The sequence below is a fragment of the Salvelinus fontinalis genome, chromosome 3 (genome assembly GCF_029448725.1).
Source record: "Salvelinus fontinalis isolate EN_2023a chromosome 3, ASM2944872v1, whole genome shotgun sequence".
Lineage (NCBI taxonomy): Eukaryota > Metazoa > Chordata > Actinopteri > Salmoniformes > Salmonidae > Salvelinus > Salvelinus fontinalis.
In genome coordinates, this window is record NC_074667.1 from 42,912,953 (window position 1) to 42,939,623 (window position 26,671).

General features: G+C 45.5%; 1 protein-coding gene across 4 annotated transcripts in view; it reads right to left on the bottom strand.

Moving 5' to 3' along the window:
* LOC129849370 (transcription factor SOX-13-like) overlaps window positions 1-26,671 on the bottom strand; it is a 70,744-nt gene that overhangs the window by 2,979 nt on the left and 41,094 nt on the right. For 2 of the 4 annotated variants that reach the window (XM_055916275.1, XM_055916267.1), the window contains exons 2-12: window positions 21,348-21,567; window positions 20,472-20,586; window positions 19,972-20,058; window positions 19,598-19,770; window positions 19,419-19,487; window positions 19,191-19,305; window positions 12,246-12,319; window positions 9,750-9,912; window positions 5,932-6,050; window positions 5,050-5,155; window positions 4,605-4,775 (exon numbers count right to left, since the gene is read on the bottom strand). In XM_055916275.1, the coding sequence (XP_055772250.1) occupies window positions 4,605-4,775; window positions 5,050-5,155; window positions 5,932-6,050; window positions 9,750-9,912; window positions 12,246-12,319; window positions 19,191-19,305; window positions 19,419-19,487; window positions 19,598-19,770; window positions 19,972-20,058; window positions 20,472-20,586; window positions 21,348-21,566 (1,411 nt within the window). In that variant the 5' untranslated portion in view covers window position 21,567. Of the gene's footprint in view, window positions 1-4,604; window positions 4,776-5,049; window positions 5,156-5,931; window positions 6,051-9,749; window positions 9,913-12,245; window positions 12,320-19,190; window positions 19,306-19,418; window positions 19,488-19,597; window positions 19,771-19,971; window positions 20,059-20,471; window positions 20,587-21,347; window positions 21,568-23,710; window positions 25,632-26,671 lie in introns of those variants that run through there. The other 2 variants (XM_055916269.1, XM_055916268.1) reach the window with 2 other exon arrangements.

Sequence of the window (26,671 nt, forward strand, 5' to 3'; positions counted from 1 at the left end):
AAGGGGGGGGGGCAGCATTGGAGTGGGTCGAGAGCTTCAAGTTCCTCTGTGTCCAAATCACTAAGGACTTAAAATGGTGCGCACAGTTGTGAAGAAAGCGAGACAGAACTTCTTCCTCCTCAGAGGTTGAAAAGGTTTGGCATTGGCCCTCAAATCCTCAAAAAGTTATACAGCTGCACCACTGAGTGTGTATTGACTGGCTGGATCACTGCTTGGTATGGCAACAGCACCGCCCTCTATCGCATGGCACTACAGAGGGTGTTGCGGACAGCCCAGTACATCACTGGGGCCAAGCTCCTGCCATCCATGACCTTTATGTGGTGTGAAAGGAATGCCTGGAAAATCATTAAAGACAGCAACCAACCAAGCCATAGACTGTTCTCCTGCTTCTGCAGCACAGCAAGCAGTACCGGTGCATCAAGTCTGATACCAACAGGCTCCTGAACAGATTCTATGCCCAAGCCATAAATAAGACTGTGTAGCCATTAGCTATTTAGCGTTGAGTTGACCCTTGTATGTTTCTTTTCTTTTCTTTGCACCGTCTATGCACACTCACAGGATTCTACACTCACACACACATGCAATCATCATATACGCTGCTTTTAATCTGTTTATCATATATCCTGATGCCTAGTCCCCTATACATATCTGCCTCCATCACTCCAGTATCCCGGTCACCTTACCCCTATACATACAGTTGAAGTCGTAAGTTTACATACACAGATTGGAGTCATTAAAACTCATTTTTCAACCACTCCACACATTTCTTGTTAACAAACTATAGTCGGTTAGGACATCTACATTGTGGTTGACACAAGTAATTTTTCCAACAATTGTTTACAGACAGATTATTTCACATATAATTCACTGTATCACAATTCCAGTGGGTCAGAAGTTTACAAACACTAAGTTGACTGTGCCTTTATACAGTCGTGGCCAAAAGTTGAGAATGACAAATATTAATTTCCACAAAGTTTGCTACTTCAGTGTCTTTAGATATTTTTGTCAGATGTTACTATGGAATACTGAAGTATAATTACAAGCATTTCATAAGTGTAAAAGGCTTTTATTGACAATTACATGAAGTTGATGCAAAGAGTCAATATTTGCAGTGTTGACCCTTCTTTTTCAAGACCTCTGCAATCTGCCCTGGCATGCTGTCAATTAACTTCTGGGCCACATCCTGACTGATGGCAGCCCATTCTTGCATAATCAATGCTTGGAGTTTGTCAGAATGTGGGTTTTTGTTTGTCCACCCGCCTCTTGAGGATGGACCACAAGTTCTCAATGCGATTAAGGTCTAGGGAGTTTCCTGGCCATGGACCCAAAATATCAATGTTTTGTTCCCCGAGCCACTTAGTTATCACTTTTGCCTTATGGCAAGGTGCTCCATCATGCTGGAAAAGGCATTGTTTGTCACCAAACTGAATGGTTGGGAGAAGTTGCTCTCGGAGGATGTGTTGGTACCATTCTTTATTCATGGCTGTGTTTAGGCAAAATTGTGAATGAGCCCACTCCCTTGGCTGAGAAGCAACCCCACACATGAATGGTCTCAGGATGCTTTACTGTTGGCATGACACAGGACTGATGGTAGCACTCACCTTGTCTTCTCCGAACAAGCTTTTTTCTGGATGCCCCAAACAATCGGAAAGGGGATTCAGAGAAAATGACTTTACCCCTAGTCCTCAGCAGTACAATCCCTGTACCTTTTGCAGAATATCAGTCTGTCCCTGATGTTTTTCCTGGAGAGAAGTGGCTTCTTTGCTGCCCTTCTTGACACCAGGCCATCCTCCAAAAGTCTTCGCCTCACTGTGCGTACAGATGCACTCACACCTGCCTGCTGCCATTCCTGAGCAAGCTCTGTACTGGTGGTACCCCGATCCCGCAGCTGAATCAACTTTAGGAGACGGTCCTGGCGCTTGCTGGACTTTCTTGGGCACCCTGAAGCCTTCTTCACAACAACTGAACCGCTCTCCTTGAAGTTCTTGATGATCCGATAAATGCTTGATTCAGGTGCAATCTTACTGGCAGCAATATCCTTGCCTGTGAAGTCCTTTTTGTGCAAAGCAATGATGACGGCACGTGTTCCCTTGCAGGTAACCATGATTGACAGAGGAAGAACAATGATTCCAAGCACCACCCTCCTTTTGAAGCTTCCAGTCTCTTATTCAAACTCAATCAGCATGACAGAGTGATCTCCAGCCTTGTCCTCGTCAACACTCACACCTGTGTTAACGAGAGAATCACTGACATGATGTCAGCTGGTCATTTTGTGGCAGGGCTGAAATGCAGTGGAAATGTTTTTTGGGGGATTCAGTTAATTTGCATGGCAAAGAGGGACTTTGCAATTAATTGCAATTCATCTGCTCAGTTCATAACATTCTGGAGTATATGTAAATTGCCATCATATGTGTCATTCAAAACTTTTGGCTACGACTGTACAGCTTGGAAAATTCCAGAAAATTATGTCTTGGATTTAGAAGCTTCTGATAGTCTAATTAACATAATGTGAGTCAATTGGAGGTGTACCTGTGGATGCATTTCAAGACCTACCTTCAAACTCAGTACCTCTTTGCTTGACATCATGGGAAAATCAAAACAAATCAGCCAAGACCTCAGAAAAAAAAGTGTAGACCTCCACAAGTCTGGTTCATCCTTGGGAGCAATTTCCAAACGCCTGAATGTATCACGTTCATTTGTACAAACAATAGTACGCAAGTATAAACACCATGGGCCCAAGCAGCCGTCATACTGCTCAGGAAGGAGACGCGTTCTGTCTCCTAGAGATGAACGTACTTTGATGCGAAAAGTGCAAATCAATCACAGAACAACAACAAAGGACCTTGTGAAGATGCTGAAGGAAACAGGTACAAAAGTATCTATATCCACAGTAAAACAAGTCCTATATTGACATAACCTGAAAGGCCACTCAGCAAGGAAGAATCCACTGCTCCAAAACCGCCATAAAAAAGCCAGACTACGGTTTGCAACTGCACATGGGGACAAAGATCATACTTCTTGGAGAAATGTCCTCTGGTCTGATGAAACAAAAATAGAACTGTTTGGCCATAATGACCATCGTTATGTTTGGAGGAAAAAGGGGGAGGCTTGCAAGCCGAAGAACACCATCCCAACCGTGAGGCACGGGGGTGGCAGCATCATGTTGTGGGGGTGCTTTGCTGCAGGAGGGACTGGTGCACTTCACAAAATAGATGGTATCATGATGAAGAAAAATTATGTGTATATATTGAAGCGACATCAGTCAGGAAGTTAAAGCTTGGTCGCAAATGGGTCTTCCAAATGGACATTGACCCCAAGCATACTTCCAAAGTTGTGGCAAAAGAGCTTAAGGACAACAAAGTCAAGGTATTGGAGTGGCCATCACAAAGCCTTGACCTCAATCCCATAGAAAATATGTGGGCAGAACTGAAAAAGCGTGCGAGCAAGGAGGCCTACAAACCTGACTCAGTTACACCAGCTCTGTCAGGAGGAATGGGCCAAAATTCACCCAATTTATTGTGGGAAGCTTGTGAAAGGGTACCTGAAACGTTTGACCCAAGTTAAACAATTTAAAAGGCAATGATACCAAATACTAATTGAGTGTATGTAAACTTCTGACCCACTGGGAATGTGATGAAAGAAATAAAAGCTGAAATAAATCATTCTCTCTACTATTATTCTGACATTTCACATTCTTAAAATAAAGTGGTGATCCTAACGGACAGGGAATTCTTACTAGGATTAAATGTCAGGAATTGTGAAAAACGGAGTTTAAATGTATTTGGCGAAGGTGTATGTAAACTTCCGACTTCAACTGTATCTACCTCCATCACTCCAGTATCCCTGCACATTGTAAATATAGTGTTGGATACTGACCCTGTACATAGCTTCTTACTTTCTCATGTTCTTCTTATTTCTAATTGTATTTCTCGTATGTTTTTGTTCTGTAATTTTTAGTACTACATTGATATTTATTACAGTATTGTTGTCGTTGGGTTTAGAGCAAGAAAGGCATTTCACTGCACTTGTGCTCGTGACATTAAAACTAGTTGGACACAGACTTCCAGAGAAAGGAATTAGCTGAACTATGTTTGATGGGGAGGGAGGGATAGCATGAGTGTCTCCAGTGCTCCACAATGGAATGGAATGTGAGTGTTTGGTCAGAGGAAAGGGGTGCGTGGCTGTATTTGTGTGTGTGGGGGGGGGGTTCCTGTCACCGGGGGAAGCAGGTGGCAGATCGTGCCCTCGCATGTCCCCTCTGTGCCGGGACTACAGGAGGTGACACACCCGGAATAGATACACACACAGTACACACAAACAATATTTATACAAAGACTATACACAAACACACAATTACAGTGCTCATTGACTGACCGCATGTGTGTGTTTTGCATGTCAATTCAATTTCACACGACTCTATTAATCCCAATCAGTTCATTAATCGCAATTAGTGCATGCTTTATGTCCCATGTATGTGTGTGTGTGTGTGTGTGTGTGTGTGTGTGTGTGTGTGTGTGTGTGTGTGTGTGTGTGTATGTATGTGTGTGTGTGTGTATGTGTGTGTGTGTGTGTGTATGTATGTGTGTGTGTGTGTCCATGCTCACCCAGTATCTTGCTGATGGAGGAGTTGTGCATGTCAGGGAAGGCCTGTAGTATACGGCGCCTCTCGTCTTTGGCCCAGACCATGAAGGCGTTCATGGGTCTCTTGATGTGGACGGAGGAGGGGGGGCTGCGAACCTCTGCAAACAACCCCACACTAGGAGCAGACAGGGGGCCTGCAGGAGGGGGACAGAGTGGGTGGGGGGGGACAGTCAGTGGCCAACAACAAATCTACTTTCCTTCAAGTTCACTGGTAAAAGAACAGGTAAGGTGAAAACAAATCCTGGACAAGAAATCCTCCATGTTGCTTTCCCTGCTCTGTGTGTTGTGTGTTCAGATCAGTGTAGATAAAGGAAAGGAGAACATTTAAGCTCTAGACTTACTACGATGCTTGCCCTCTACCATCTAAACCACATGTTATTATTGATCAGGCAGTTTTAGAGGGCCTACCCTCAGAGTCACTGCTGTGGTGGTCCTCGTTGGTTTGGCGGGTTTGTCTGTTCTCTCCCCGGTCTTGGTGTGGCAGCCTGTCGCTGCGACCAGACTCCTTATGCTCCTACACAGAGACAGAGAGAGTTATACACACCTGACAGACATAGGCCTACACCTTAACCCACATGGGTACTCACATTTGAATGTTGTGGCAGTAAAAACAGGTCTGAAGAGAGCATTTTTCATTATCTCTCTGTGTTTGTGTGTGTGGAACAGCACTATTTCTGGCTGAGCAGGGAGAGGTTTCTCATGTCACCCGGTGTTTGAAAGCAGGGCTGGAAACGCAAAAGCAGGAAATAGAGGGATGAGGAGGAGAGAATTGTGTTTTTAGACCTGAGGACAGAAAAGAGAGGATGGCGGAGAGGTGAAAGACATAAGGACTCTCCTCTATGATGGCACCAAATGCTCCACAACAATGACATTGTCACTGCTGAAGAAAGGACTTGTCTTGGAGATTTTGGTGCCATTGTGGAGTCCATGAAAAGTCTACATTTCAAACACACTTGGCCGAACACTGCATCTATGGCTCTGGAGAGAAAAGGAGGAGGAGAGAGAGAAGGCAGAGAGGAGGGGAGCGGTGTGTTACAGTGGACAAAGGAGAAAGGTGAGTCATCACCAGTGTTTATAAGAACACTGTTGTGAGTTTACAGCAGCTGTTGTTCCTGCCTGAGAACATGGCTGAGACTTTCTCAGTGTGTGTGTGTAGCTGAGACATTCTCCAGTCTATAACAGCCACTGTGAGACCACGGATCCCTGTAACCCTAAACCTGGCCCTGAACCCACCCACGACCCTAAGCCTGCGTGTGTGACAGGAGAGAGTGACTTTAGACAATGGCTTACCATCCTGGCAGTGCTGTCTCTCTCTCGCTCTCTCTCTCTTCCCCCCGGCCCATGACTCCACAGCAGCTGCTGGGCATCGTGGATGGCCTGGGTCACCACATCCCCCTCTCCCAGGAAACCTGTGAGTGAGTGAGTGAGTGAGTGAGTGAGAAAGAAAGGAGAAAAAAACAGGGAAAATTGGCATTAAAAGCTCAGATGGGCAGGGCACCGACAAAGGGTTGCAAATGTCAATATAAAAGTGAGTCAAAGTATCGGAGTACAACCTATTGCATCTGAGAGGAAACGGGGATGGTAGCGCACAAGCCCTGAAGTCAAAGGAGGAACAGGTTCTCTCACCACACACACAGTCAGGGTGTTGACATGTCTGAAGCTGAGGAATGGCATGAGCGGAGGTAGGCGTGTGTGTGCGTATACATACAGGCAGTTAATTAGGTACACCCATCTAGTACCGGGCCGTAACCCCTCTTTGCCTCCAGAACAACCTGAATAATCCGGGGAATGGATTCTACAAGGTGTGCGTTTCAAACATTGCTCAATTGGTGTCAAAAGACCTAACGGGTGCCAGGAAAACATTCCCCACACCAATACACCACCAGCCTGTACCGTTGACACCAGGCAGGATGGGGCCATGGACTCATGCTGCTTACGCCAAATCCAGACTGCCATTAGCATGACGCAACAGGAACCAGGATTCAATGGACCAGGCTATGTTTTTCCACTCTTCAATTGTCCAGTGTTGGTGATCACGTGGCCACTGGAGCCACTTCTTGTTTTTAGCTGATATGAGTGGAACCTGGTGTGGTTGTCTGCTGCAGTAGCCCATCCCCGACAAGGACCGACAAGTTGTGCGTTCCGAGATGCCGTTCTGCACACCACTGTAGTACTGCGGCGTTATTTGCCTGTTTGTGGCCCGTCTGTTAGCTTGTACGATTCTTGCCATTCTCTTTCAACAACGAGCTGTTTTCGCCCACAGGACTGCCCATGACAGTGTGATTTTTATTTGTCACACCATTCTTGGTAAACCCTAGACACGGTCGCGCGTGAAAAGCCCAGTAGGTCGACAGTTTAAGATACTGGAACCGGCGTACCTTTCATCAACGATCATAACAGACTCAGTTGCTTAGGTCACTTGTTTTGCCTGTTCTAAATGTTCAATCAAACAGTAACCGAATGCCTCGATGCCGGTTTGTCTACTTTATATGGCAAGTTACGGCCTTGTGACTGTCTAAGGAGCGAACCATGTGTAGCATTTTCATGTACCTAACAAACTGGCCGGCGTGTGTGTGTGTGTGTGTGTGTGTGTGTGTGTGTGTGTGTGTGTGTGTGTGTGTGTGTGTGTGTGTGTGTGTGTGTACACACTACCTTTCAAAAGTTTGGGGTCACTTAGAAATGTCCTTGTTTTTGAAAATCAATTTTTTTGTCCATTAAAATAACATGAAATTTATCAGAAATACAGTGTAGACATTGTTAATGTTGTAAATGACTATTGTAGCTGGAAACGGCTGATTTTTAATGTAATATCTACATAGGTGTACAGAGGCCCATTATCAGCAACCGTCACTCTTGTGTCCAATGGCACGTTGTGTTAGCTAATCCAAGTTTAGGCAGAGTTGCAAAGAAAAAGCCATATCTCAGACTGGCCAATAAAAGAAAATATTATGATGGGCAAAAGAACACAGACACTGGACAGAGGAACACGGAGTCCGCTCTTCACTGTTGACGTTGAGACTGGTGTTTTGCGGGTACTATTTAATGAAGTTGCCAATTGAGGACTTGTGAGGCGTCTTTCTCAAACCCACTCCTCTTTCTATTCTGGTTAACTTCTTATGGCTGCAGGGGCAGTATTGAGTAGCTTGGATGAAAGGTGCACAGAGGTGCCTGGAGGAAACGGCCTGCTCCTCAGTCATATTTGCTAATATATGCATTATTAGTATTGGATAGAAAACACTCTGAATTATGTATGTGAGTATAACAGAACTCATATTGCAGGCAAAAACATGAGAAGTTCCACTTCCTGTTTGGAGGCTGGTAGATTTTCAACTAAACTCCCATTGAAATTACAGCGAGATATGGATGAGTTTTCACTTCCTACGGCTTCCACTAGATGTCAATAGAACTTTGTCTGATGACTAATGTGAAGGGGGGCCGAAGGAGACAGGAATGAGTCACCACTGCCATGAGGTGACCACTCTTTGACCACGCGCGTTCACGTGAGAGGCAGCTCCGTTCCATCGCTCATCTGAAGTCAATGTAATTCTCCGGTTGGAACGTTATTCAAGATGTATGTTAACAACATTCTAAAGATTGATTCATTACATCGTTTGACATGTTTCTACTGACTGTTATGGAACTTTTGGACATTGTCACGTTTTAGTGAACACGCTTTGTGACTTTTGAATTGTTTACCAAACGCGCTAACCAAAGTAGCTAATTGGACATAAATAACGGACATTATCAAACAAATCAAGCATTTATTGTGGACCTGGGATTCATGGGAGTGCATTCTGATGAAGATCATCAAAGGTAAGGGAATATTTATCATGTAATTTCTGGTTTCTGTTTACTCCAACATGGCGGCTAATTTGACTCTTGTTCTGAGCTCCGTCTCAGATTATTGCATGGTTTGCTTTTTCCGTAAAGTTTTTTTGAAATCTGACACAGCGGTTGCATTAAGGAGAGGCATATCTATAATTCCATGTGTATAACTTGTATTATCATCTACATTTATGATCAGTATTTCTGTTGAAACGATGTGGCTATGCACTATCACTGGATGTTTTTGGAACTAATGAATGTATCACGCCAATGTAAACTCAAGATTTTTTTATATAAATATGAACATTATCAAAGAAAACATGCATGTATTGTGTAACATGAAGTCCAATGAGTGTCATTTGCTGAAGATCAAAGGTTAGTGATTAATTTTAGCTATATTTCTGCATTTTTTGACTGCTATCTTTCGCTGGAAAAATGGCTGTGCTTATTGTGGTTTGGTGTGACCTAACATAATCGTTTGTAGTGCTTTCGCTGAAAAGCATATTTGAAATCGGACACTTTGGTGGGATTAACAACAAGATTACCTTTAAAATGGTATAAGAAACATGTATGTGTGAGGAATTTTAATTATGAGAATTCTATTGTCTTGAATTTGGCGCCCTGGACTTTCACTGGCTGTTGTCATATCATCCCGTTACCGGGATTGCAGCCATAAGAAGTTTTAAAGCCAGTTTGCGCTGTTCTGTGAAGGGAGTAGTACACAGCGTTGTACGAGATCTTCAGTATCTTGGCAATTTCTCACATGGAATAGCCTTCATTTCTCAGAACAAGAATAGACTGACGAGTTTCAGAAGAAAGGTCTTTGTTTCTGGCCATTTGGAGCCTGTCATCGAACTTACAAATGCTGATGCTCCAGATATTCAACTAGTCTATAGAAGGCCAGTTTTATTGCTTCTTTAAATCAGCACAACAGTTTTCAGCTGTGCTAACGTAATCCAAAAGGGTTATCTAATGATCAATTGGCCTTTTAAAGTGATAAACTTGGATTAGCTAACACAACGTGTCTTTGGAACAAAGGAGTGATGACTGCTGATAATGGTATTCTGTTTGCCTATGTAAATATTCAATTTTTTTATATTTTTTTTATTAAATACGCCGTTTCCAGCTACAATTGTCATTTACAACATTAACAATGTCAACACTGTATTTCTGATCAATTTTATGTTATTTTAAACGGACAAAAAATGTGCTTCTTTCAAAAACAAGGACATTTCTAAGTGACCCCAAACTTTTGAATGTAGTGTATGTGTGTGTATACTGACCCAGGTTAAGTGCAGGCCGTGAAGGGCTGTCTCTATGGTTGTCCCTGGGTCTGTACCCACCCTGCATAGTCAGTGAGCCCAGCTCAAAGGTCTGCGGGCTGGGGCTCTTCCCCATGTCCATCCCCTTGGGCTTGGAGGTCAGATTCAGAGGCTGGCTGGCTTCCTAAGGGGATGAAAGACAAAAGAGTAGGCAATTAGCAGTGTGTCAGCCCAACACAAAAAAACACATTCAGAATACACTGCTTAGTTCAGTCAATATAACACACACACACAACTTCCAATTCTCATCAAAGTCAATATAACAAACACACCCATGTATGGGGTGGGTGTGTATGTTAGGGTTATGAATGACAGATTTGGTGTGTCACAGCATATCTTTCCTTTCACACCTCTTTAGTGTATCCTTTCTTTTGTCTGTGCTTTCTCTGTCCTGTCTTTCTTTTGTTTAGTGATTGTCTAGTGATTTACGTGATCCCCTTTTCCACTTGTGCAACAGTGCAGACAGAGCATGACTGCATTGTGCACACAAAGGCACACACACACACAACTGTGAACAGGGTGTGGTGTATTTGTTCAGTTGTTCACTGTCCCAGATACCAGAAACATGCATTGTTCATTTGGAGTGCATTGTTTTGACAGCATTTTCAAAGATCTCCAAGCCTGTAGTAGTATTAAGAGAGATGGCTTCCTAGGTACATACAGTACATACCTCAGGCCTTTACCAAAAACATGACATGCTTATCAAAATACAAATATCCATGTACCATGTACTATAGTGCTGTATTAGGCTTGTAACCTGTGCAACGTTTGCAGCTGTTATTTTCAGAGAGGTACAGTGCATTCGGATAGTATTCAGACCCTTTCACTTTTTTCAAATGTTGTTACCGTTACAGCCTTGTTCTAAAATTGATGAGGGGAAAAAAAAAAATCAGAATCTACACACAATACCCCATAATGACAAACCGAAAACAGGTTTAGAAATTTTTGCAAATGTATTCGAAATAAAAACAAATACCTTATTTACATAGGTATTCAAACCCTTTGATATGAGACTCGAAATTGAGTTCAGATTTCCATTGATCATCCATGAAATGTTTCTACAACGTGATGAGTCCACCTGTGGTAAATTCAATTGATTGGACATGATTTGGCGCACACCTGTCTATATAAAATGTCCCACAGTTGACAGTGCATGTCAGAGCAAAATCCAAGCCATGAGGTCAAAGGAATTGTCTGTAGAGCTCCGAGACAAGACTGTGTCGAGGCACAGATCTGGCGAAGGGTGCCAAAAAACATGTCTGCAGCATTGAAGATCCCCAAGAACATAGGTGCCTCCAACATTCTTCAAAATGAAAGAAGTTTGGAACCACCAAAACTCCTCCTAGAGCTGGCCGGTTGCTCAAACTCAGCAATTCGGGGGAGAATAGCATTGGTCAGGGAGGTGACCAAAAACCTGATGGTCACTGACAGAGCTCTAGAGTTCCTCTGTGGAGATGGGAGTGGCCAGACGGAAGCCACTCCTCAGTAAAAGACACATGACAGCCCTCGGAGATTGCCAAAAGGCACCTAAAGACTCCCAGACCATGAGAAAAAAATTCTCAGGTCTGATGAAACCAAGATTGAACTCATTGGCCTGAATGCCAAGCGTCACGCCTGAATGAAACCTGGCACCATCCCTACAGTGGAGCATGGTGGTGGCAGCATCATGCTGTGGGGATGTTTTTCAGCGGCGGGGACTGGGAGACTAGTCAGGATCAAGGGAAAGATGAACGGAGCAAAGTAAAGAGAGATCATTGACGAAAACCTACTCCAGAGCGCTCAGGACCTCAGACTGGGGTGAAGGTTCACCTTCCAACAGCACAACGACCCTAAGCACACAGCCAAGACAACGTCAGAGTGGCTTCGGAACAAGTCTCTGAATGTCCTTGAGTGGCCCAGCCAGATCCCAGACTTGAACCCGATCGAACATCTTGACCTGAAAATAGCTGTGCAGCAACGCTCCCCATCCAACCTGACAGAGCTTGAGAGGATCTGCAGGGAAGAATGGGAGAAACTCCCCAAATACAGGTGTGCCAAGCTTGTAGCATCATACCCAAGAAGACACAAGGCTGTAATCGCTGCCAAAGGTGCTTCAACAAAGTACTGAGTAAAGGGTCTGAATAGTTATGTAAATGTGATATCCGTTTTTAATATTTATTACATTTGCAGAAATTTCTAAAACACTGTTTTTGCTTTGTCATTATGGGGTATTGTGTGTAGGTGAATGAGGGGGGAAAACAATTTAATCCATTTTATAATAAGGCTGTAAAGTAACAAAATGTGGTAAAAGTCAAGGTTGTGAATACTTTCCAAATGCACTGTATAAAGCACAGAAAACATGAACCTGTCTTTATTGACACCATTTGGTTACTTTACAATTCACCTTATTCCATCTGGAAAAGGTCTTACTGTACAGTATAGTTTTATTTTAGTATAGTAATGGATGAAAAGCACTACCTGACGGAAGGTACCACTGGGCCTTTTCACAGGGGTGGAGTGAGAGTTCTGCAGCAGCTGCATGGGATAGTCCACTGCAAAATAAAAAGGGGGAGATGAACGCTTCACAATCTCTGTCAGAAGGGAACAGAATCAATAACATCCAAACAACATTTAGACATTATCTGTACTATCATCATGCTGACTGCACCACAGATTGAAGTGTATGAGCAGGGGAAAAGGGGGTTTGACTGAGAAGGTTACTGACCACAACACAATCTGAAAGGGACTGCTGCTCCTTCTCTAGCAACTTATACAGTACATAGCAACAAGATAAACAAAACCGAGGCGCTAAATTGACCATTGTTTTGTTGTTTCAGATTGACATTTATGATGCATTAAAAGTCTGCAGAGATCACTTGATGTCAGCATGTTACTTTTATGTTTTCATGGTGTATGAGTGGATTGAGTGTTTATAATGAACCACTGAGTAATGTAAACCATGTCACAGCCCACCAATGGGCCCCAATCCACCCTCCTTTTTTGGAAGCACTGCAGCGGGGCCTTGGAATTAATGGAGGGGATGGCTGCCGTTTTACGGGCTCCTAACCAATTGTGCTATTTTGTGTGTTTTCACATCGTTTGACACTTATTTTGTACATAATGTTGCTGCTAATGTCTCTTATGACTGAAATGAGCTTCGAGGATATCAGAACAGCGATTACTCACATCGAACTGGACGAAGATTTTATCTTTAATGAGTCCGACGCAAAGGATTTACTGCCTCTCCGAGACCAGGCCTAAATCGCCGTCATTCACGTGAAGAAAAGACGGAAATACAGGGGGCGGAGATCGGGGTGCCTTGTAAGAATTTGTCAGTGAGTGGGTAACCCGCCTTCACCATCCGTTCTATTGGCCAACGTGCAATCACTGGAGAATAAACTGGATGATCTCCATTCGAGACTCTCTTACCAACGGGACATTAAAAACTGTAATATCTTATGCTTCACCGAGTCGTGGCTGAACGACGACACGGATAATATACAGTTGGCTGGGTTTTGTGTATCGGCAGGACAGAACAGCTACGTCTGGTAAGACAAGGGGTGGGGGTCTATTTGTCAATAACAGCTGGTGCGTAATGTCTAATATTAAGGAAGTCTCGAGGTATTGCTCGCCCGAGTACCTCATGATAAACTCTTGGTAGATAGTGTGGTCTACAGTTTATGTACACTGCTCAAAAAAATAAAGGGAACACTTAAACAACACAATGTAACTCCAAGTCAATCACACTTCTGTGAAATCAAACTGTCCACTTAGGAAGCAACACTGATTGACAATACATTTCAGATGCTGTTGTGCAAATGGAATAGACAAAAGGTGGAAATTATAGGCAATTAGCAAGACACCCCCCAAAACAGGAGTGATTCTGCAGGTGGTGACCACAGACCACTTCTCAGTTCCTATGCTTCCTGGATGATGTTTTGGTCACTTTTGAATGCTGGCGGTGCTCTCACTCTAGTGGTAGCATGAGACGGAGTCTACAACCCACACAAGTGGCTCAGGTAGTGCAGCTCATCCAGGATGGCACATCAATGCGAACTGTGGCAAAAAGGTTTGCTGTGTCTGTCAGCGTAGTGTCCAGAGCATGCAGGCGCTACCAGGAGACAGGCCAGTACATCAGGAGACGTGGAGGAGGCCGTAGGAGGGCAACAACCCAGCAGCAGGACCGCTACCTCCGCCTTTGTGCAAGGAGGTGCACTGCCAGAGCCCTGCAAAATGACCTCCAGCAGGCCACAAATGTGCATGTGTCAGCATATGGTCTCACAAGGGGTCTGAGGATCTCATCTCGGTACCTAATGGCAGTCAGGCTACCTCTGGCGAGCCCATGGAGGGCTGTGCGGCCCCACAAAGAAATGCCACCCCACACCATGACTGACCCATCGCCAAACCGGTCATGCTGGAGGATGTTGCAGGCAGCAGAACGTTCTCCACGGCGTCTCCAGACTCTTTCACGTCTGTCACATGTGCTCATGTGCTCAGTGTGAACCTGCTATCATCTGTGAAGAGCACAGGGTGCCAGTGGCGAATTTGCCAATCTTGGTGTTCTTGGTGCAAATGCCAAACGTCCTGCACGGTGTTGGGCTGTAAGCACAACCCCCACCTGTGGACGTCGGGCCCTCATACCACCCTCATGGAGTCTGTTCATGACCGTTTGAGCAGACACATGCACATTTGTGGCCTGCTGGAGGTCATTTTGCAGGGCTCTGGCAGTGCACCTCCTTGCACAAAGGCGGAGGTAGCGGTCCTGCTGCTGGGTTGTTGCCCTCCTACGGCCTCCTCCATGTCTCCTGATGTACTGGCCTGTCTCCTGGTAGCGTCTGCATGCTCTGGACACTACGTTGACAGACACAGCAAACCTTTTTGCCACAGTTCCCATTGATGTGCCATCCTGGATGAACTGAACTACCTGAGCCACTTGTGTGGGTTGTAGACTCCGTCTCATGCTACCACTAGAGTGAGAGCACCGCCAGCATTCAAAAGTGACCAAAACATCAGCCAGGAAGCATAGGAACTGAGAAGTGGTCTGTGGTCACCACCTGCAGAATCACTCCTGTTTTGGGGGGTGTCTTGCTAATTGCCTATAATTTCCACCTTTTGTCTATTCCATTTGCACAACAGCATCTGAAATGTATTGTCAATCAGTGTTGCTTCCTAAGTGGACAGTTTGATTTCACAGAAGTGTGATTGACTTGGAGTTACATTGTGTTGTTTAAGTGTTCCCTTAATTTTTTTGAGCAGTGTATATTTTTCGTAGCTGTCTATTTACCACCACAAACCGATGCTGGCACTAAGACCCCACTCAACGAGCTGTATAAGGCCATAAGCAAACAAAAAAATGCTCATCCAGAAGCGGTGCTCCTAGTGGCCTGGGGACTTTAAAACCAGTTATGGACAGGGGGCAGTGTTTCCACTTTGAACGAATTGCGTACCCAAACGGAATTTCCTCCTATTCTGCCCCAGAAGGTAATACATGCATATGATTATTGCTATTGTATAGAAAATACTCTGAAGTTTCTAAAACTGTTTGAATTATGTCTGTAAGTAGAACAGAACTCATTTGGCAGACAAAAACCTGAGAAGACTTCCACATAGGAAGTGAGAACTCGATTTTCAAAACAGTGCCAAATGATACCCCTTCTAGTTATTGATAAGCAAACACTTCCTGGGGCTTCCACTAGATGTCACCGTCTTTAGATTTTAGTTATATGATTCTACTATAAAGGAGGGGCTCATAGGAGCTATTTTAGTGAGTGGTCATCAGAAATCTCAGTCTCGTTTTGCGTGCGAGCGAGAGAGAGTGCTCTCGTTCCAATGCTCTTTCTTCAGACAATGAAATTCTCCTGTTGGATCCTTATTGATGATTAATGTTAAACACATCCTAAATATGGATTGCATACATCATTTGACTTGTTTTACGACCTGTAACGGAACTTTTTGAGTTTTTGTCTGGAGGTATTGCTCGTGCGTCATGAAAATGGATTCATGGGCTGAACATGCTAACAACAAGTGGCTAAATGATGGGCTTTATGGAACTTTTCAGTCATTTCTGTCGAACTGGGAATCCTGGGAGTGCCTTCTGATGAAGATAATCGAAGGTTAGTGATTCATTTTAACTATATTTTTGCTTTTTCTAACTCCTATTGTTGGCTGAAAAAATGGCTGTGTTTTTGACTTGGCTCTGACCTAACATAATCATATGTTGTGCTTTCACTGTAAATCATTTTTGAAATCGGACACCATGGGTAGATTAACAAGATGTTTATCTTTCATTTGCTGTATTGGACTTGTTAATTTGTGAAAGTGAAATATTTCTAAAAAAATATTTTTGAATTTCACACGCTGCCTTTTCAGTGGAATGTTGTGGGGCTAGAAAGGTTAATGCAGACAAACTTATATCCGTTTTACCTCATTTCTACCAGCATGTCACATGTGCAACCTGAGAAAAAAAATATATAAAAAAATAACTCTAGACCACCTTTACAGCTCTCCCTCACCCTCCATTTGGCAAATCTGACCATAATTATATCCTCCTGAATCCTGCTTACAAGCAAAAACTTAGGCAGGAAGTACCAGTGACTCGCTCAATACGAAAGTGGTCAGATGACACGGATGCTACGCTACAGGACTGTTTTGCTAGAACAGACAGGAATATGTTCCGTGATTCATCCAAAGGCATTGAGGAGTATACCACCTCAGTCACCGGCTTCATCAATAAGTGCATCGACGACATCGTCCCCACAGTGACCGTACATACATATCCCAACCAGAAGCCATGGATTACAGGCAACATCCGCACCGAGCAAAAAAGCTAGAGCTGCCGCTTTCAATGAGCGGGACACTAATCCAGACGTTTATAAGAAATCCTGCTATGCCCTTTAAACGAACCATCAAAACAGGCAAAGCGTGAATACAGGACTAAGATTGAATCCTATTACACCGACTGACACACGTCGGATGTGGCAGGGCTATTATGGACTACAAAAGGAAACCAAGCCACGGGCTGCCCAGTGACACGAGCCTACCAGACGAGCTAAATGCCTTTTGTGCTCGCTTCGAGGCAAGCAACACTGAAGGGTGCATGAGAGCACCAGCTGTTCTGAACGACTGTATGATCATGCTCTCCGTAGCCAATGTGAGCAAGACCTTTAAACAGGTCAACATTCACAAGGTCGCAGGGCCAGACGGATTCACCGGGCGTTTACTCGGAGCATGCGCGGACCAACTGGCAAGTGTCTTCACTGCTGTTTTCAATCTCTCCCTGACCGAGTCTGTAATACCTACATGTTTCAAGCAAACCACCATGTGCCCAAGAAAGCAAAGGTAACCTGCCTAAATGACTACCGCCCCATAGCACTCACATCGGTAGCCATGAAGTGCTTTGAAAGACTGGGCATGGCTCACATCAAAACCATCATCCCGGAAACCCTAAACCCACTCCAATTCGCATACTGCCCCAACAGATCCACAGATGATGCAATCTCTATTGCACTCCACACTGCCCTTTCCCACCTGGATAAAAGGAACACCTATGTGAGAATGCTGCTCATTGACTACAGCTCAGCGTTCAACACCATAGTGCCACAAAGCTCAACACTAAGCTTAGGACCCTGGGACTAAACACCTCCCTCTGCAACTGAATCCTGGACTTCCTGACGGGCCGCCCCCAGGTGGTAAGGGTAGGCAACAACACATCTGCCACGCTGATCCTCAACACAGGGGCCCCTCAGGGGTGCGTGCTTAGTCCCCTCCTGGACTCCCTGTTCACCCACAACTGCGTGGCCATGCACGACTCCAACACCATTATTACATTTGCTGACGACACAACAGATGTGATCACCGAAAACAATGAGACAGCCTATAGGGAGGAGGTCAGAGATCTGGCAGTGTGGTGCCAGGACAATAACCTCTCCCTCAACGTGAGCAAGACAAAGGAGCTGATTGTGGACTACAGGAAAAGGAGTGCCGAACACACTCCCATTCACATCGACGGGGCTGTAGTGGAGCGGGTCGAGAGTTTCAAGTTCCTTGGTGTCCACATTACCAACGAACTATCATGGTCCAAACACACCAAGACAGTCGTGAAGAGGGCACAACAACACCTTTTCCCCCTCAGGAGACTGAAAAGGTTTGGCATGGGTCCCCAGATGCTCAAAAGGTTCTACAGCTGCACCATCGAGAGCACTACAGAGGGTAGTGCGTACGGCTCAGTGCATCACTGGGCCAAGCTTCCTGAAATCCAGGACCTCTATACCAGGCTTGTCAGAGGAAGGCCAAAAAATTGGCACAGACTCTAGTAACCCAAGTCATAGACTGTTACCGCACGGTAAGCGGTACCGGAGCGCCAAGTCTAGGTCCAAAAGGCTCCTTAACAGCTTCTAACCCCAAGCTATAAGACTGCAATTAATCAAATTGCCACCCGGACTATTTACATTGTTGTTTATTATCTATGCATAGTCACTTTACCCCTACCTACATGTACAAATTATCTCAACTAACCTGTACCCCTGCACAATGACTCAGTACCAGTACCCCCTGTATATAACCACCTTATTTTTATTTTATTGTGTTTAGTACTTTAGTTTATTTAGCCAATATTTTATTAAACTATTTCATGAACTGCATTGTCAGTTAAGGGCTTGTAAGTAAGCATTTCACGGTAAGGTCTACTACACAAATACAATATTATTTGGCCTGTGGAATTCCAGGTAAAAAGACATATCTGTTTCAGTCTACCACACCACCTGACCTCCAAGACAGTGAAAAACACTGCCTACCAGATCAATGAGGTTCACAACAACCATCTGCACCCCTCTTCACTGCATCCTCCCGGGCCTATGGAAAGCCAGCAGGAATTCAGGGGCAAATGTGTGTTTCTTACTGTGCATACTGAGAGGCTGCAAGGCTCCTAGAAATGCTCCGAGTTCAAGGAAGTCTTATAGAAGCCTTTTCTCCAAATGTCTATGAGTGGAGCAGAGGTCTATATAATTCATCTCTCCATTTCTGCTGCAGTGATCTGTATTTATACCACACTAGACCTTGAGTTGAAGTATACAGGTCCATTTACAGTATTATAAAGTTATTATTTATATTATTTAACTAGGCAAGTCAGTTAAGAACAAATTGTTATTTTCAATGACGGCCTAGGAACATGGGGTTAACTGCCTTGTTCAGGGGCAGAACGACAGATTTTTACTTTGTCAGCTCAGGGATTCAATCTAGCAACCTTTCAGTTACTGGCCCAATGCTCTAACCACTAGGCTACCTGCCGCCCCCAAGGAAAGCTTACAGAAAAACACAAAGGAGATATTGCTGAAAGCACTGATATATCGGCATGGTGACAACAAGGTAACTCACCTGGCTTGAAAGGAATTGGCTAAGAGAGGTTGGTGAGCGGGTGTGACTCACCTGGCTTGCAGGGGATTGGCTGCAGAGGCATGGTCATCTGGGTGTCGGCGGTGATAGGGAGTTGCTGGGTGTTGGGGTGGAAGGCTGGGATCATCACGTAGGGCATGTTCACCTGCTGAGACCAGGTCAGACAGAGGGCACAAGGTCAGTCCCACTCAGAGTTACCCCAAAGTTCATTCTAAATTCTGTTATGAAAATAGCATGTCATTTGTAGAGGTCTCGTCTCACCTGGATCTGTTGCTGAAGCAGGTTGATTTTGTGCTGCTGCTGGATCAACTGCTGCTGCTGTTTGGCAATCTGGAAAAAACCACATAAAGCTTAGTCCAGGTACACTCAGGTTATGGTCAATGTTATGGTTTGGGGGTCAGGGTGTGTGAGTTGTGCTAGGGGTCAGAGGTCAGGATCACCTGTTCCTGCTGCTGTCTGGCCAGCTCCATCTGCTGCTGTTGTTTCTCCAGCAGCAAGGCGGCCATGTTCCTCTGCTCAGAGTGGGCTCCCAGCAGCTGCTCCCTCAGACCACCCAGCTGGTTGATCATCAACAACAACTGCAGCTCCTTCTCTGCCAGAGACTCTGGAGTGCCTGGGAAGGAGGGAGGAGGGAACAAGAAAGAGGAGTACAAACATGATGATACATAGAGACACAATTAGATATAGGAAGCAGACAGGCAGGCAAGCAGAGACTGACAGACAGGTGGGGAGACAGGTAGGACAAAGCACGGATGGGTGCGACAGGGGTGAGAGGTAAAGGTCAAGGGTTAGGGGTAAAAGGGTGAGAGCTCACCTTTCAGGTGGTTGCCTCCCAGGGGGCTTTTGTCCAGAAATGTCTCCCTCCAGTCCACACTCAGAAGCTTCTCTATGGTGGGCATGACTGCCAACAGGAAACAGGACAAAGATGTGTTACTTGTTGTTGTTCAGCCACCATATTGTATGAACAAACGGAATTAGATTGTGTGCGTGTATGAATCAATGCAGTAGTTCAAATTTCAAGGTCTGCTACTTTGTAAGGATTCCAATAGAAAGGTACGTTGTGTAACTTCTCTTAAAAATAAAAACAGCCAAGGGAAATTCAATGCAATTCTGTAGCCAATGAATAGGAGCAAACTTGAGCACACAGAGCTAAGGCAAACTCTTCTGGCCTTCTCAGAGTCTAAATGGGATGCATTGTAAAAATTAAAAAAACTCAATAGCTGCACCTCTATCAATGTACAGGAGAGATCTCTATAGAGCAAAGTGATGATCAGAAACAGATTCCACTGGGGCGCAGACGAGGTGTAGGGTTACCTTCGCTGACAGTGGGGTGCATGTGTCCCTCTGGTCGGTGGTTATACACCCTGCTGCCCCCCTTCATCCCAACAGGACTCTGTCTGAGAAGCTGTTCCTTACCAGGAGAGCCCTCCTACCAAGGACAGGGGAAAACATTGTTAGAACACAATCATATTGCTAACGAACTGTAGCTAGCTTGTCTGTGATAAACATAGTACAACCAGATCTGCACAAGTGCCTATAGGCAGGGACTAGTGGGACTGGTGGGACTAGTGGGACTAGTGGGACTGGTGGGACTAGTGGGACTAGTGGGACTAGTGGGACTGGTGGGACTGGTGGGACTGGTGGAACTGGTGGGACTGGTGGGACTGGTGGGACTGGTGGGACTGGTGGGACTGGTGGGACTGGTGGGACTGGTGGGACTAGTGGGACTAGTGGGACTGGTGGGACTGGTGGGACTGGTGGGACTAGTGGGACTAGTGGGACTAGTGGGACTAGTGGGACTAGTGGGACTGGTGGGACTGGTGGGACTAGTGGGACTAGTGGGACTAGTGGGACTGGTGGGACTGGTGGGACTGGTGGGACTGGTGGGACTGGTGGGACTGGTGGGACTGGTGGGACTGGTGGGACTAGTGGGACTAGTGGGACTGGTGGGACTGGTGGGACTGGTGGGACTGGTGGGACTGGTGGGACTAGTGGGACTAGTGGGACTAGTGGGACTAGTGGGACTGGTGGGACTGGTGGGACTGGTGGGACTAGTGGGACTGGTGGGACTGGTGGGACTGGTGGGACTGGTGGGACTGGTGGGACTGGTGGGACTGGTGGGACTAGGAAGCAGACCTGGATAAACTTTTTAAAAGATTGTTTAAACAAAAAATGGGATGAGTTTATTACTGAGGGTGAGCGGGAGAGGGGAGGAGTCAGCTGTCTAGACTCCGGTCGTTCCATTGGCTGATGTCCTGACCAATCACAGGCAGGAGAGGAGAGCTGCTCTGCCCTGGTGTGGGCTCCTCCCCCTTCTCCTCCAGACTCCTCCAACTTCACACTGACGCCCACCATGCTGACATCACTGTTGGCATGGAGATGCAGCGCTGGGGGACTGGGCTCCACCATTCTGGGGGGAAAACGGGGGGGGGGGGGGGGGGGGGGGGGGGGAATAGTGGTGTGAGGGGACGGGGGGCAGAAGAACCATACAGGTGAATAGATAGGCTTGTTCACATGGACTATTCCCCCTCAGGAGACTGAAAAGATTTGGCATGGGTCCTCAGATCCTCAAAAAGTTCTACGGCTGAACCATCGAGAGTGTCCTGACTGGTTGCATCACTGCCTGGTATGGCAACTGCTCGGCCTCCGACCACAAGGCACTACAGAAGGTAGTGCGTATGGCCCAGTACATCACTGGGGCAAAGCTTCCTGCCATCCAGGACCTCTATACCAGGCGATACCAGAGGAAGGCCCTAAAAATTGTCAAAGACTCCAGCTACCCTACTCAGACTGTTCTCTCTGCTACCGCACTGTAAGCGGTACCAGAGCGCCAAGTCTAGGTCCAAAAGGATCTTAACAGCTTCTACCCCAAGCCATAAGACTGCAAATGGATACTCAGACTATTTGCATTGTCCCCCCCCCCCCCCCCCCCCCACCCCCACCTCTTATGCTGCTACTTCTACTCTCTGTTTATTATCTATGCATAGTCACTTTAACTCCACCTACATGTACATATTACCTCAATTACCCGACTAACTGGTGCTCCTGCACATTGACTCAGTACCCCTTGTATACAACCTCACTACTGTTATTTTACTGCTGCTCTTTAATTATTTGTTATTTTTATTTACTTATTTTTCTTAAAACTGCATTGTTGGTTAAGGGCTTGTAAGTAAGCATTTCACTGTAAGGACTACACCTGTTTTATTCGGCCCATGTGGCAAATAAAATGTGATTTGACGTAGGGGGAAAGCAACGCAAATGCTGTTCTGCCCTCATGCCTCTAGCCTTACCAGAGTGACCGCACAACAGCACGATTTTTTGACAGGGGATGCAGGATATTTTTTGGGGCCTGATATGCATATGTTTCTGCTTATAATTTCCGACATTTTGGTAAGCTGTGTTAATCAACTTGTCTATAATTAGATAAATGTAGCGTCTCTTTTGTCACTATGTTGCCCGAGAAGACTAACGTTATATTAACGCTTGCTCAACAGAATAATGTAATGGATCGATAGAACGAAGGATTCGATCTAGTTGACCCTGGTAAAGTTCTCAGTCATCTTTCGCAGAGCAAAGACGTTTAGGGACTTGGGAGAAAATTAAGACTACGTGCAAAATGTCCAACTTATATCAACTTGATCGGTTGTAAGGAAAAAGAAAGCTGTGAAAATGACCCAACATGTTTCTGATAAGATTTCAGTACGGCTTCGATGCATATTTGATGTGGTTGAAATACTAAATCACCTTTTATGACGCATTTATGATTAAGACAGCACCTCTACAGATGCAGAAAGCAATAAATCATATTCTCCACTCCTGTTCCCAAGTCCAAATATTGCCTACATTTGGAGTACCATTTTACTGAAAGAAATGCTTCATTCTGCAGGGGTTATTATTACGGCTATATTATTACTAGATAACGCTGGTTATGTATTTATTACCGATTCAGACGGGATTCGTTTTTTTCCAAATCGCGAGCAACACCTGTCAAATTCAGACATTTCTCTCCAAACACAGGGAAGTCGGGTTCACACAGGACTAGTATTCAAATCAGAGGACTTTGGAGTTTGCCATAAAACAGTAAGTTATTCTGGTCAGTCAATCTCCAGATTTCCGTTTCCATTCAACCCATCTAAAACAGTAGGCTACAATTCCCTTGACATACCATGAAGCCTCACAATCTTTACACATAACAAAGCCGGCACTGCCATCATCCTCTTTCACCATTTCACCAAATATTTCCCAAGCATAACTTTTCTGGTCATCCCTTTTCTCCTTTAGCAGCTTTTTCCCCACAATATGTAATTACCCTAAACCCGTCCGCTCCGCGGATATAACCACAGGGCAGACGGGTTATGAGTCACCCCGCGCATCACACACACACACACCACGACCACCTTTCTCTGTAATGTGACCATAAGCTTTCCAGGTGTGACCATCTCTGTCTCTCTGTGCTTTGGGTGTGTGTGCGTGTGTAGAAACCCCTGCTTTGCGTATGGAACAAAGGACATACTGTGAATATGGCACACACAAACACACGTCAACTGTACCTTGAAAACCTAACTTCTAGTCTGGGAGACATTGTAGGTCTCAGGGAAAGTTAATCATCATGACAAGGCGAAGACTCTGCACATCAAACATACACGAACAGAAAGAGACCGAGAGATGGCGAGAGAAAGACAGAAAGGGAGAGATGGAGTGAAGGACAGGTTAAGAGAGGCTGAACCTTAATGAACTCTCAGACTTGAGCTGTGTTTGTTCCCACCTCCGCTGCAGGAGGAAAGAAAAGCACGCCAGACAGGAGAACAGACTTGAGCTGTGTTTGTTCCCACCTCCGCTGCAGGAGGAAAGAAAAGCCAGACAGGAGAACAGACTTGAGCTGTGTTTGTTCCCACCTCCGCTGCAGGAGGAAAGAAAAGCCAGACAGGAGAACAGACTTGAGCTGTGTTTGTTCCCACCTCCGCTGCAGGAGGAAAGAAAAGCCAGACAGGAGAACAGACTTGAGCTGTGTTTGTTCCCATCTCCGCTGCAGGAGGAAAGAAAAGCCAGACAGGAGAACAGACTTGAGCTGTGTTTGTTCCCACCTCCGCTGCAGGAGGAAAGAAAAGCCAGACAGGAGAACAGACTTGAGCTGTGTTTGTTCCCATCTCCGCTGCAGGAGGAAAGAAAAGCCAGACAGGAGAACAGACTTGAGCTGTGTTTGTTCCCACCTCCGCTGCAGGAGGAAAGAAAAGCCAGACAGGAGAACAAAACAAACAGAACACACAGGGCGAAAAGTGCACATAGATATAAATAAAGGGAGAGAAAAAAGCCATTGTTAGACGGAGGGAACAAAGGAAGCCGGGACAATGGGCAAAAGACGGACAACAGCCGCGGGCCGCAGGAAACAGTGCAGATAACAATGCCAGCGGAATGTGCCGACCGACTCCGGGAACCGGGGAAAATGCAGAGCGCCACCATTCTGCCGAGCGCAGTGATTAGAGTTCCTCCCCGCGTTCCCCCTTTCATATTCTGTCTCTAACAAAGCCACCTGCCTTCCAGAGGCCAAGGCTCTAAACCTGTGTGTGAGTGCTATAGTGAGTGAGTGAGATATGAACCAATCCATTCACCAGAACCTTTAAAATAATATGGAAGAGGGGGGCAGGGTTCTCAAGATTACCAGTCCCAGGGTGTGTATAGGAGGGGGTGGAGATGAGCTGTGTCTTCCGTATTTAACCCAACCCCTCTGAATCAGGGGGGTGCCTTAATGGATATCATGGGAGCAGTTGCTGTTGGGGGTTACTGGGCAGAATGACAGATTTTTCCACCTTACTGACTGAGATTCGAACCAGCGACCTTTCGGTTACTGGCCAAACACTATTAACCGCTAGGCTATAGAGGATGGGCAAACACTCCTAACCGCTAGGCTATAGAGGATGGGCAAACACTCTTAACCGCTAGGCTATAGAGGATGGGCAAACACTCTTAACCGCTAGGCTATAGAGGATGGGCAAACACTCTTAACCGCTAGGCTATAGAGAATGGGCAAACACTCCTAACCGCTAGGCTATAGAGGATGGGCAAACACTCTTAACCGCTAGGCTATAGAGGATGGGCAAACACTATTAACCGCTAGGCTATAGAGGATGGGCAAACACTCCTAACCGCTAGGCTATAGAGGATGGGCAAACACTCTTAACCGCTAGGCTATAGAGGATGGGCAAACACTATTAACCGCTAGGCTATAGAGGATGGGCAAACACTCTTAACCGCTAGGCTATAGAGGATGGGCAAACACTATTAACCGCTAGGCTATAGAGGATGGGCAAACACTCCTAACCGCTAGGCTATAGAGGATGGGCAAACACTCCTAACCGCTAGGCTATAGACGATGGGCAAACACTCTTAACCGCTAGGCTATAGACGATGGGCAAACATGCAAAAACCTTCAGAATCCACTCAAATCCCTTTCCTCTACACACCTCAAGCTTTTCTTCTTCACCTCAAACACTGTTCATTTGACTGTTCCTATGTTTAAGGAGGGATGAGGTTTCCCTGTGGGGGTGTTGGTGGCATTCAGCATCCTGCTGTGGAACACAGGAAGTTATTCCTGGTCTTCCTAACAGCATTCTCATCAGCGTTCCAAAGTGGTTGGCTTATAGAGCTGACACATGTGGCTTTAGACTGACACCCATGTGTGTGTGTGTGTGTGTGTGTGTGTGTGTGTGTGTGTGTGTGTGTGTGTGTGTGTGTGCGCGAGAGAGAGTGTCTCACCGCTCTGCCTGTGTGTCCAACACAAAGGCATGCCCAGAATCTGAGTCACAGACCTGGTGACAGCCAGGTATGCATTAAGGTGTGTGTGTTTTCTGAGGTTGGGGTCCGACACATCTAATCTTAGAGTTAAGCAATGCCGTAGCGTCACAGCTCAGACAATGCTTGGGCTCGCCTCACCTCAGCCCTCCACAGCTTATCAGTGCTCTCCACACAAATCTAGTTAAATGTACACCTTCCATGTTTATAACAAACTGCATCCATGCGGAACTTGTGTGCATGCGGATTTGTGAATTGTAAAGTGTGATTTGAATAAGTTGAACATCAACACTTACACAGTTTAGCAGATGTTATAGCGGGTGCAGCAAAATGCACATGTTACTACCTCTTAACAATGAAGTAAAAATGTCAAAACAAGTACACAAATAATAATAATAATCCAATATAAAACAAATAACTCAGGAATGTCAGGAAGAATACAGTTAACCACACAAATAACTCTATCAGTAGTCCAAATGCAATCTGTGTATATACACACCAAAATATATACTAAGAATGATATGTACAGCAGTAGATACTCTCACTTAGAGATGGCTGTTCAACAGCCTCGAGATAAAAGCTGTTTTTCCAGTCTTTTGGTCCCAGCTTTAATGCGCCTGTACTGTATCTTTCTGCTAGATGGTCACAGAGTGAACAGACCGTCGTGACTCGGGTGACAGAAGTCCTTGATGATCTGTTGGCCTTCCTTTGACACAGAGTGC